Source organism: Galeopterus variegatus, unplaced genomic scaffold (assembly GCF_000696425.1).
Source record: "Galeopterus variegatus unplaced genomic scaffold, G_variegatus-3.0.2 Scaffold730, whole genome shotgun sequence".
Taxonomy (NCBI): domain Eukaryota; kingdom Metazoa; phylum Chordata; class Mammalia; order Dermoptera; family Cynocephalidae; genus Galeopterus; species Galeopterus variegatus.
The window spans coordinates 434,745-447,515 of NW_007726841.1; the positions used below are offsets into that span (position 1 = coordinate 434,745).

General features: G+C 45.0%; 1 protein-coding gene across 1 annotated transcript in view; it reads left to right on the forward strand.

Moving 5' to 3' along the window:
- PTPRT (protein tyrosine phosphatase, receptor type, T) overlaps positions 1 to 12,771 on the forward strand; it is a gene marked incomplete at its 5' end in the record, with an annotated part of 369,542 nt that overhangs the window by 287,152 nt on the left and 69,619 nt on the right. Inside the window, one exon of the mRNA XM_008571855.1 lies at positions 3,628 to 3,818. Coding sequence (XP_008570077.1) covers positions 3,628 to 3,818 — 191 coding nt within the window. The remainder of the gene's footprint in view (positions 1 to 3,627; positions 3,819 to 12,771) is intronic.

Below are 12,771 nucleotides of genomic sequence, written 5' to 3' on the forward strand. Positions count from 1 at the left end.
CTCAGTGGCCATATGTGGTTAGTTACCTTATCACAGAGCACAGATGTAGAACATTTCTGTCATTGTAGAAAGTTCTATTGGACATCGCAGATATAGACTGTACATAGTTATGGCAAAAGCCACAGAGAGAGAGCGCGCAAATGAGTTCCAGGTTCCCAAGGAAGAAGAGGAGGAGCTGGCAGAGAGACAGAGGAACAGTGGTAACCCAAAACCTCATACATCACCCAAATCCCTCTGCCCACCCCACAAGCCCCTCACAGGCAGTCCAAGAGTTATTCCAGGGGAAATTCACAAGCTCAGGCAACAGCTATACAAAAAAGTGCAAAAGAAATCCAAAATATTATTACGTGATAAATAAACATGCAAGACTTACAAATGAGAAGTTGAAATGGCATGAAAATGAAGGGTCTGGTGAGGAGAAAACATGAAAAATATTCTCTCCCTGGGCCAGGCCAGCTGGTTTGAGTTACATTTTATGAGCAGCATGTGAATTTCAGAGCCCTTGTTGAATTAGCAGCAGAATCGCACATTAGTTTTAAGGCTCCCTCTCGAATAGGAACATCATAACGTTTTTTAATTGGGACTGATAAAAACGTAGCATTACTTGTAGGTTCTGAGAGAAGTGAGTTGTGAAATTGGGTTTTCATTAAACCTAATGATGGAAAATTAAGTATAGTGCGTCTGGTGAAATGGGGTGTGATAAAAGGCATCACTTCTGCATTATCGGAGGTTAATAAGGGAATAGGTGAGGTAAGATTGCATTGGAAAAGGGAGTCCAACTAGCTGAATTAATAAACCTTGAAAATCCCTCGGTTCCAGGTCTTCAGAGCAACGTTAGTGCTGGCATTGACATTATTACAAATGTTACAGCAATACAAGTTGTTACATTTCAAATGCATTTATTTTCCACTTCACTGTTGGTTTTGCTGACACCAAGTTTACAGTCTGTCTAGCCATGTGTTTAGGGAAAATACCCATATTGATAGCTATTTGGTTTTGGAAACATTTGGCATCTCACAAAAATTGCCAGGTGCACATTCCTAGGACACCTTTGCCAGGCAGCACCTGCCCCTGGTCCTTTGGAAGACTCTGGGTCTCTGAAGACAGCTGTCCCCACCTGTGATAATGGTTTAAGTGGGAAACACAGGGCTCCAGGCATTGACTGATCCTGTCCTTGGAATCATGAAGTGCCACATCTATAGATCAAACACAAGTGCTCCTTTCCTCTCCATTCCCAACCCCTCCACACCATCACAGGAGTGATGATAGCTGGGACACCTGCAAGAAAGTGTGCGTCTTAAGGGACTCTTCTTAGAACCCTTCAACAGCTTCACACTGGCTTCAATAATCTTACACATTCACAGCCTTTCTGGATCTTCCTTGTGTCACCTCTTACAGACTTGCCACCATGACATTTCCACCCATGGCTCTGACTCCATATCAACCTCCTCGCCCTTCCCTAAATGTGCCTTCACCACTGAGGCCCTGTTCTTTTGCTTCAGATGGTTATTCTTGCATGTTTTCCCTACTGGACCATGAAGCCTTGAGGGTGGAATCTGTATTTCTTTATGCATTGCTACTGCCTACCAGTCCTTGGCACTGAGTGGGCTCCCAATATGTCTAAGTCATGATCCCAAGGGTGTGATGAAGAAAGGAAGCAGCCCACACATTTGCCAAGCTCTACATTTAACCAAGACCAGCAAAGATGTAGCTACGTATTACCTGAAATCCCAGGAGAAAAAGTAAGCAGTATTTTTCTTATGTACAGTCAGGCAGGTTTTGCTAGTACCTCTCCTAGGCCCTTCTTCCTTGTACATAAATCTGTATCCTCGAGATCTTTCTGTTGGCAATCCAGGGGTGACTGGGCTGGTCCCAGGGGGTAGGCTCTGTCTCAGTTATGTTTACTTACCACATTGAGTCAGGAGTTTTAGAGACCACACCGTGCACACAATGACCCTACCCACTAATTAGGTATGAACCAACCAATGTCTCAAGTGCAGACTAATCAGATTAGTAGCCCCTCCTCCCTTGGAGGAACAAATAGGTGGGGCAGGCAGAGGGATGGAAAGTGAGAAATGTATCCTCCACACCACCCACAGACTTTCACATTGGGATGACCAACCAGCCCCATTTGCCCAGGACTCAGAGGTTTCCCAAGGTGCTAGATTTTTAGTGCTAAAACCAGAAAAGTGTCAGGCAAACTGGCACAGGCTGATCACCCTAGAAAACATGTAATCCAGAAGCTTCCTTCCACTATCCTTTCCTTACCAGGAACAGGCTTGCTGATGTTGTCACATACAGAATCTGTCTAATGGATTATTGTGACATGAGAGTCAAACAAGCTGAAGGGAACATGGATTTTGAAAAGACAAGTTGCAGAAGATCAGGACTAATATAATATGCCAACCCTCCCAGGGGTGAGTTTGGCATAGGCTAATGGGTATCTGCACTGGTACCTCACAGTGTCTGATACATCTGGATGAGACACATTGGATCTGGCCCTCCTCATCTCGTGCATGCCACAAACAGAGTGGTCCAGGACATAGACTGTCCATGTCTTTGGGAGGAGGTTGGGGGGACCAAGCCCAAGATGGTTCTGGAGAAGATAACTTGCCCTGGAAGACTGACAATGTATGCCTGGCAGGGGAGTGGTAGGGCAATACATTAGTTTTATGGGTCCAAGGGGACCAGAGGAATTCAAACCCAATCTGAGGAAGCAGCAGTTTCCAGAGTGGCCAAACTAACAGAAGGCAGTAAAAGCAACTCACTGGGCATATAGGTTCTTATCAGGGAGAATAAAGATCTTATATCAAGGAGAGATTTTATGAAGGAGATGAGGCACAGCATCCAGGCCTGGGGGAAGTAGCTGGCAGGACTGAAGGAAGAGGCTCAGGCTTCCCCACCTGCAAGGTGGGCTCAGTGACGCTCCTGGATCAGCAGTATTAAGTGGTGGGGAGACTAGACAGTAGGCAGTGGTCACTGTTGCCGAGTCCATAGCTGGAGAGAGCAGCTGGGAGGGTCAGAGTCTCTGCTAGCTGTGAGGGGTCCAAGCCTGGCTCCAATTCCTCCCAGTGCACAACCCGAAGGAAACAAACAAGTAGAGAAACCAGGTCACAGGGATGCAGGCAAATGGACCAGAAGCAGACATGTGCCTCTGATCTCCAGGCACCTGAGGCTCTTCTCACCTGAGGCTTCCTGCAGAGACTAATCCCAAACACCTCATTTCCTAAACAGGAGGGTGCTCCCAATATTTAGCCTTCTGGCTGCTCACTGGTTCTGGGATTGACCAAGACTGCCCCGGCAAGCCTGGATGAAGGACCGAGACAGGCAGAGGATAACAACCAACCTGGAGCTTCATCTTTACTCTATCAGTATGCACCACTGAAATTGAAATGAACCAAGGGTCATGGTGTTCATTGGTTTGTTTACTGTTTTAATATTTAATTCTACCAACACAGCCATGCAGGGGGAGCAGTGTGTCTCTGGTCTTTCTGTGGTTTCCTGATCAGTGAGTCCCCAGTTAGTTCCCTCTACCCTCCTCCTCCTGCTCTGGCCAAGCTGGGGAAGGCTCGAAGGACAAAGGACAAAGCTCCCATAGGTGATTGTTCTGCCTCCTTCTCTTTGAAGCAGATGGCAGCCGCGGGGAGCTGTCCCAGCCCACCCTCACGATCCAGACTCACCCCTACCGGACCTGCGACCCCGTGGAGATGAGCTATCCCAGGGACCAATTCCAGCCCGCCATCCGAGTGGCTGACCTGCTGCAGCACATCACCCAGATGAAGAGAGGCCAGGGCTACGGATTCAAGGAGGAGTACGAGGTAAGAGACCAGCCTGTGGGAAACTGCCTGAAAGGCTCAGAGGCTTATTCGGGTGCTAAAGCCTTGCTACTAAAAGTGTGGCCCCTGGGCCAGCAGCATCAGCATCACCTGGGAGCTTGCTGGAAATGTAGCATCTCAGGCCCCACCCAGATCTCCTGAGTCAGAACCTGCATTTTAACCAGAACCTTAGGTGATCTGTATGCACGTTACACTTGAGAAGCACCTGCTAAAAGATTCAAATACCTTTCTCCCCTCCTTTCTCTCCTCACCCCCTTTCCCTCTCTCTTCATAACCCAGTTGTCTTCAAAATTCCTACCTTTGGAGTCACGCCTTCCTTCAGTATGAAGATAAAGTGGCTCAAGCCCCACCCCGCATGCTGTAGAGCAGCTGGTGCACCTCCCCTGCCAGTGGCTGCTGGCGCTCCTGCTTGCTCCCAGGTCATTCTCCTCCTGCCCATATTCCTGCTTCTGTGGTGTTCTCACCTCCCCCCGCCCCCCCCGCAAGGCAATGCCTCCTCTCAGTGACTGCTGCCCCCTCTCTCTGCACCTTCTCCCCAATCCTGCATTGGTCATCCCTTTCCTTCCCCCCCCCCCAAAGCATCTCTAAGGATTTACAAGCAGTGGTTGTTACAGAGGTTTGGGGAATATCAGAGAAGGACTGCAGCAAAGTACAGGAAACACCTCAACCCAACACTATTATTCTTATAAGGTCCTTAACCATCCACATTGCTGGTAAATCCTTCTAAGGTCTGGTCTCCTGATGGGGTCTCTATCCACTCCCCTACCCAGAGTTTTAGTATTTTTCTTACTGAAAGGAAGTTTTAATGTCCTCAAAACTTCCCCTCCCCCAGCATCCAAGAAAAGGACTCCCACATTCCCCTGACTTTATTATGCAGAATAATTTCGCTTTCTTTCTCTCACTCCTTTTGTTTCAAAGCTTGCTCGTCAGGCCTCATTCACCTTTTACAAGCAAAAAATAGAATAAAAGCAAAGGAAAAGGAAACTTATTAAGATATTTTCCTGAACCAAAGAGCAGCTCACTCCCCAACAGGAATTCTGCAAGTCTCAGGGCACAGGTGGGAATCCAGCTGCCACCAACTTTGAAAACAGGCATTTCGTCCTTCTCTTCCCCTTCTCCCCTTCTCTTCTTTGCTTCCCAAAATGCAAATTATAGTTGAGTATTTTCTGTGTGCCGTGCTCTGAGTTATATGCACTCATCTTTTGTCATTGGTTCTTTTACTTTGTTTTGTTCTGTTTCACGTGCAGGGTGTGCCCCAGATATGCTCAATTCAGTCTCACTGTGTGCAGTGAGACTCAGGGGTTCAGGCTCCACACATTTGGAATTCTTAATCATGCAAACTAAGTTTATCTCTCAGACTGTATTATGAGAACGCGCTTACAAAGCAGTACTTCAGAAGTCGTGTGAGCTCATGAAGTTGTGCTAAACTGGGGGTCCAGACAGCTGGGTTCAAATACAGTAAACTGTGTGATCTTAGCAAGTTGCTTTGCTGTCTGAGTTATAAAATTCTGAATCAGTTGAAAGAAGGGTTTGCATAAGGTGATCTCTAAGGGCCTGTCTGATTCTAAAACTTTATGAGAGTGTAAAACATGGTGACAAGGGGCATGTTTGACATATTTACAAGAACAAAAACCTTTATGATGATGGAAGTTAGTGATTACCAGCTTGAGACAAATGAGCACTTAATTTCAAATATGGCCTAAGTCAAATAGCATTTTTCATATACTCAGTCTACAGGTTTGGGAAGAATATTGGAATAGAGTAGAAGGAAATGATCTCATCACCTCCCCCATCCTTGGGTCTTATTTTCTAGGGGGTTGAATGATCCCAACCCCTGGTGGGATGGGGTGTGTGTATGCTTGCTTATGCACATGTATGCAGATCCGTTTGCTGAGCAAATGTCAGGAGAGAGTGTGTTGTTTGTAAAGGCATATTCAATATGATGATCGTCTAATAAGTCATCAGTCATAATAATTTGTTCTAAAGTTTCAAATAGCATTATGAGTGATATGTGGCTGAGAAACACATGTTCTAAGAACTTGCGATCTAAAATTTAAAGACAGAAATACAAATGTATTTCACTACTTTGGTGCATTTTCTTCCAGAATGATATTTACTTTAAAAGCATCCATCCCTGTATGATGGATTGCTTTTTAAAATTTCTTCTTTGTACTTTTTTGCATTTTCCTAACTTTCTAGCAGGGAAATGAACTGCTTTCACAATGAGAGAGTAAATAATACATGTTATTCCATCATTTCAAACTTAACCAGGAATTTCTCTCACTCGACTAGCCTTTCCCTCAATTAGTTCAAATTATATTAATCAGCTAGCTGGAATGATTAGCTTCTAGTTAATAGCATTTTCTGATTAACTGAGGGTTAATTAGAAATTGGTTACTTAATGAAAGTCTTTCCACATGTGCTCATTCACTTTCCTAGAATCAAACTGGATATTGCTTTGATCATCCAGGCTCCTGTGATACTCAGAATCTTCATCCTGAGCATAAAAGTCATGGATCTGCTTGAAGACTCGATGTCCTATTAAAGACATAAGCTTGCTGAGCCTCCAGTTCTACTCTCATACCAACCTGCCATGAGCTGTTCGTTGCCTGTCACTTCCCTTTCCTGCTCAGGTTTTTCATACAAATGAGTGGGTTTGACAAGTTGACATCTAAGGGACCTCTCAGCTATGGCAAGCTGTGTCTTCTAAGATTCAGTTCAGTTGTAATATGTTCAGTAAATATTTAGTGAGTGTTTACTATTGCCATGGATTGTTTAGGCATTGGGGATACAACAATGAACAGAACAGGCAAAGATTCATGCCCTCGTGAAGCTTGTGTTCTAGCAGGGGAAATAGGAAATAAATGATAGGCTTATAAATAAGCAAATTATATCATGTATTATGTGAGACAGTGAAAAATGCTGTTTGCTGTGTTACAAAACTACCCCAGATCTTAGCAACATAAAACAACTAATTTATTGCACTCACAGCTTCTGTGTAGCAGGAATTTATATGGGCACAAATGGACACTCTGTCTCCTCTCCATCTTGTCTATAGCCTTGACTGGGAAGGCTCCAAGCTGGGGGCTGAAATCATCTGAACGTATCTTTACTCACATGACTAGTGATCGATGCAGACTGTCAGTCAGGAAACTCAGCTGGGATTGTCCACTGGAACACCTGCACATAGCCTCTTCAGGTGGCCTGAGCTTCCTCACAGCATGGTAGCCTCAGGATAGTTGGACTTTTTACATGGTGGCTCAGAGCTTCAAAGGCGAGCCTCCCAGTTAACAAGGTGAAAAGTGCATAACCTTTGTGGCCTTAGACTTGGACATCCCACTACATCATTCCTCCCATTCTGTTGCTGATAAGCAAGTTAAAACTGCCACCTTCTAGGGGAGGGAAATTAGACTCCATCTCTTGAGGAGGAGGAGGAGGAGTTGCCAGGTTCTAGAAGAGCATGCAGAACAGGAAGTATTGCAAAATACAATCTTTGGATAATATAATCTACCACAAGCACTATGGAAAAAGAAAGAATAAAGCAAGGAAGGGAGATGGTATATTCCAGGAACATAAAGTGGAAGAGCTTTCAATATTAAACAGGGTAGAAGGGTTGTTCTTAATTAGAAGACGAGATTTGAATGTAGACACGGAGGAAGATACCTCGAGGAAGAGAGTTCCAGATCAAGGGAATTGTATACCTGGCATATACACGCAGGAGCAAGGAGGCTGGAGTAGAGTGAGCAAGGGGTAAAAGTAACAAGACTTAGTTTGGAGAAATAAAGAGAGACCTGACCACCGAGTGCATTACAAGAGCCGTTATAAGGACTGAGGTGTTTACTCTGAATGAAATAGAAAGCCACTGCAGAGCTTTGAGAAGACAAGTGATAAAAATTTAACTTTATTTGGAAAGCCTCGTTGTAGCTACTGTGTTGTGAATAGGACATAGGCAGGCAAGGCAAAAACAGGGAGGCCAATTATGAGGCCATTGCAGTGGCCCAGGTGAGAGACAGCAGTGACTCTGGCCATATATGGCAGAGAAAGGGTCAAGAAGTGGTTGGATTCTGAATATATGTTAAAGATAGAGCCAACAGGATTTCCTAACACATGGCATACAAGAGAAAGAAAGGAATTAAGGGTGTCCCAAGGCTGTTCCCCGAGCCACTGGGAGGGTGAAGTTGCCACCAACAAAGGTGGGGAAGCTTCAGGTGGAGCAGAGCTGGAGCAATCAGGACTTCAGTTCCGAGTTTGCAGTGTCTATTAGACATCTTAGTGTCTCAAGGTGGCAAGTAGGTAGTTGAATATGTGAGTTTGGAATTTGGGAAAGAAGACTAGGCTAGAGAGAAAACCTTAAAAGTCACTGGCATATAGATAATATTAAAGCCACAAGACTGGACAGTTTGCCAAGCAAGTGATTGTACACAGAGACTAGGACCAAGGACTGAGCCTTTCAGAATTACAACTTTAAGACGTGAGCACTTTCCATGAGACGGGCATTATATCGGGTTCTAGGAACTGAGGAGATGAACTACAGAGCCCTTGCCTTCTGGGGAATCTACAGATAGACATATAAACTGACTATTTCAATATCTTAGTAAAGTGCCATAAAAGAGATATACCCAGAGCTATAGGAACCCTTGGGGGTGGGATGCATTGAGCCTAGCCTAAAGGCAGCTAGCCAGTGGCTTTCTGGAAGCCATAAAGCCAAATCCAAGGCTTGAGAAATAGGAATAACCAAATGAAAGAAGGGAAGAGTATTCCAGGTAGAACTAGAACAAGTTGTGGCATGGGAATGAGCACAGCAGGTTTAGTTAGAGGAACCAGAAGCAGTTTGATACATAAATTGTGGGAGAGGGCATGGGAGGAGATGGAGCTGAAATTGTCAGTAGAGGCTGGCACGGGAGGGAGGGGAGTATTTGTGAGGCTCAGGAATTTGGATTTTATTCCACGGACCACGGGGAGCCCTAAAAGGGAGCAGGATTTTTTTTTTTTTTCTCTTAAGTGGATTTGCATTTTAAATCTGGTAGAGATCAGAGCAAGGACACCAGAGGCAGGTAGGCGGCCAGGATGGTAATTCAAGGAAAAAGACGGTAGGGCCCAAACCAGGAAACTGGGCTCAGAGCCCAGATATACCCCCACACACCCTCTGCATGTAGAGAATAAAATCAGTCTGTTCTCTTTGGCATGAAAACTTGAGTCTCTCAATATATATTTTAAGTTCAATTATTTGAAGTAATGTGTGAATTGTCCTGAATTGAGAGTCAAAATGCCTGGATTCAATGCCTGTCATTTTCATTAAGTATCTGGGTGGTCACTCCCCCTCTCTGGACCTCATTGCCATATTTATGCAGTGAGGTGGAGGGGGTTGGTCAAAGTGATCTGAAGAGCCCTTCTGTTGCTCATGTCCTGGGAGTCTAATTAGGAACCAATTAGCTAGTCCAGCTGGACCCCCTCCCACTGACAGTCCCACGGGACTTCCCCTCTTTGGATCTACCACCCCTGTGGTTATGTCTCAAGTTTTATGTCTCAAGTTCTAGCAACCTTGATTGGCTCCTGGATTCCTAAGAATTCAAGGAAGCCTAAGGCAAGTTCATTTCACCTGCCATACAGATCTGGGTCTCAGTCAAAGGTATTCAATCTTGGCTGCACATTAGAATTACCTGGGGAAGTTTTTAAAACACCAGTGCCTGGGCCATATTTCAGATCAATTAAAGCAGAATCACTGGGGGTGGAACCCAGGAATCAGTATTTTCTAAGCTCTCTAGTTGATTACAATTACTTTTAAAGTCAGGAGCCACTAGTCTAAGGAAACACATGGAGTCCCCAACGTGTGTCCTGCCTGTGTTCATGGACCTATCACTATCCTCTCCTGCTCTACTCTCCGACATTCTCATCTATCCCTGCTGTTGGAACACAGCCACATTAAAGTCAAGGGGCTCATGATCAAACTGCACAGTCCTCCCTCCTCCCCATCCTACCTCCTCCATTCCAAATTCTCCCACCTTCCCTAGTTACAATACAAAACCCAAAGCATGCCAGCAAAAGTAATAGATGTTGGCTGGAGAGCGGGGTTGTCTGTGTGCCCTGTAACCCCAGCCATCGTGGTCAGAAGAGGAGCAGATTTGGAGAAGATGAGGAAGAACAAAAAGAGGTGACTCTGTGATAGAGAGAAGGGAGAGAAGCATGTTAATCCCAGTCCAGTCCAGACAGCCTGTCATCATAATAAATGGAAGGAGTCCAGTAGAGCAACCAGAAGGTATCTGGTTATTACAGCTCCATTAAGACTATTTAAGGCAACAAGGAACAGCTGCAAGGAATGTGATGCTGCCTAATGAAGAGCAAACATTTGTTCATTTCACGGGGACACACCCTGGGCATGGATTTGTGGGGAGAGGCCAGCGTTACCATCTTGCTCTGAGTCACCTGAGGGTCATGGTGAGAAGGCAGCCTCCTAGATGGAAGCTTCAGAGCCCCCTGGGCAGAGGGCGAGGATCCCTTCTGCTTCTCCTACCACGTTTTCTCTCCTCCATTGGTAACAGAGTCACAGAACATCCTACCGTAGGTGACCCCAGAGAGATTCTGGTCCAGCTTCTCAATTTGCAGATGAGAGTGGATCTGGGGAGGGGCACGAGGAATTCGTGGCACATGCCCAGATCAGATATGGGGAAAGCCTGGTTGTTCTTCAACCTTGGAAATGCAGAATAACCAAGATAGGATGACCTGGGCTCCCCCTGCTCATTTCACTCCTCCCCATCCCAACCCCAGTTTTGAAAAAGAAGAAAATGGTTCATTTCCACGGAGTGGCCTAGAGGCATCAGTCCCCATGTGGTTTCAGACTTGGGAGCTTTTCCAGCAGGAATGAGCTCATGTGAAGGAGACTATTAACTCAGTCTTCTCCTCTTAGCCTATTCTTATCATTCCACTTATAATATTGTTTATAGCGCAGCAAAGAGTATTATTTGTGTTTAGTACAGGAACCCTCTCAACCAAGTGACAATTTTCAGGTGGTACCATAGAAAAACCCCTTGAGCAAGAGTCAAGGCCTGGTTCTCAATCTGCTCCCAAGATACTGGATGATCTTGGGCAAGACTCTTTTCTCTCTGGGTCCCAGTTTCATCTTCTGTGAAATGTATGACTGCCCAGTTGGCATGGACTCCTGAAACCTGACAATATATGCTTCTGCTTTATAAACATTCATCTGGCCAGAAACACTGATTGAGTACCTGCTGTGTACCTTACACTATTTTAGGCACTGGAGATAGAAAGCTAAATTAAGGAAGACTCTGCTTTCAGGGAAACTCATGGTCTTGCCACACCATGTCATTAGGCAACAGAACACTAGTTAAAATGCTTTGATGACACGTGAGCTAAGGACAGGACAGGGCACAGGCAGGTTTGGGGCGGTGATGCTATGGTTGTTTATTTTTGCTTTCTATCAGTTGTTGTTGCCAAGATCAATCAGAAGCTTCATAAAAGATGAGACACTGAGTTGATACAAAATAGAAGAAGACAGGGCAGGAAAAGCACATGTTACAGAGGGAGCTACATGTGCAAAGCTTGAAATGCTGCAGCCAGGTTTCAGAAGGGAAACAATGATGCCTGCCTATGAAAAGAGAATACAAATGAAACTAGTCAGGGGTTAAACTGGAATCTTATGCCCCTTGCATAGTTTTCCTGAACAGAATTTACAAGGTAATAACCATGACCTCTGACAGTCTGCCTCTTAAGCCTAGCTGACTTTGAGTTTAGGGGAGAGTTGTTGGCCCAGAGACAGCCGCCCAAAAGCTCATGCATGATGATGGAGAAAATGTGTAGGCAACTGGAAGTCTGCAGCCTGGAGTGGGATACAGGAATCCCCAAGACTGTAGGCTCAGAGCTGTGAGGAATAGAGATACCCTAGTCTGAACTTCCCCAGTAAGCCACAGAATTCTTGAAGGTAGGGAATTTGTCATTTAAGAAAAGCCTTGTAGCTGTTAATTGGGCCTTTTAAAGAGTGCTTTGTGACTCTACACACAGACATGCACTTAACTTTTCTGCCTTGATCAAAGCTCTTGTCACAGACAAATACCCCCATTTTGCTGCAATCTGATTTTCTACTTAGCTTCACCAGCAGAACTCATAAATTACCGTCTACTTAGTGACATGGTGTGCAATAATATTTGCTCTCCTGATGCCACTCTGAGTAGACATCATTAGTCATCTTCTCCTGCCTTCTTTGTCCACATTTATAATCCCTAAGGCATGTGCTTTTCAGCACAGAAGATGGCCTTTGTTGAAAGTTTGGCTTCTGCCAAGGCCACCACTAACTCATACAGCACCTTAGAGTGGAATAGGAAAAGGTGCACCTGTTTCAAAATACTTGACTGTCATCTTCCAGAAAATGTTCATAAAATATATAGAAAAGTATACTGTCCACCATATGCATGGTGCCTCCTTAAATGTAGAGCTCTTGTATTGTACACAACCTGCATGGCCATCTATGGTGGCCCTTGCCACCCACCAGCTGACCATGTAAGTAAATATGGGTGTTAATGAACCCATGGTCTGAGACCAGAACTTAGACTCCCATCAGATCATGAAACTCTTTTCTGCTTCCTGCATACTATGTCTTACCTGTACCTAAAGTGACCGACTTGTCCCAGTTTTCCCAGAATGGTATCAGTTTTAAACCCCTTTGGTCCAAGGTAAACCAGGATGGATGTTGCAGAGAGTCTCGTCCTTGCTCTTGGACAACAAACCGGATATTTTTGATCCATAGGGGGAGAGGAGAGTGTGAGTTCTGGGAGTGCTGCAAAAAGACTCAATATCATATTCTTGAGGAGTAGTAGGATGGAAGACCGTCTGAGCACCTACTGCATGCCAGGCATGGTGCCAGGTGCTACAAGCATCATCCAAGATAATCACAAAACTCTGTGGGGTCTATTTTTTTTTTTTT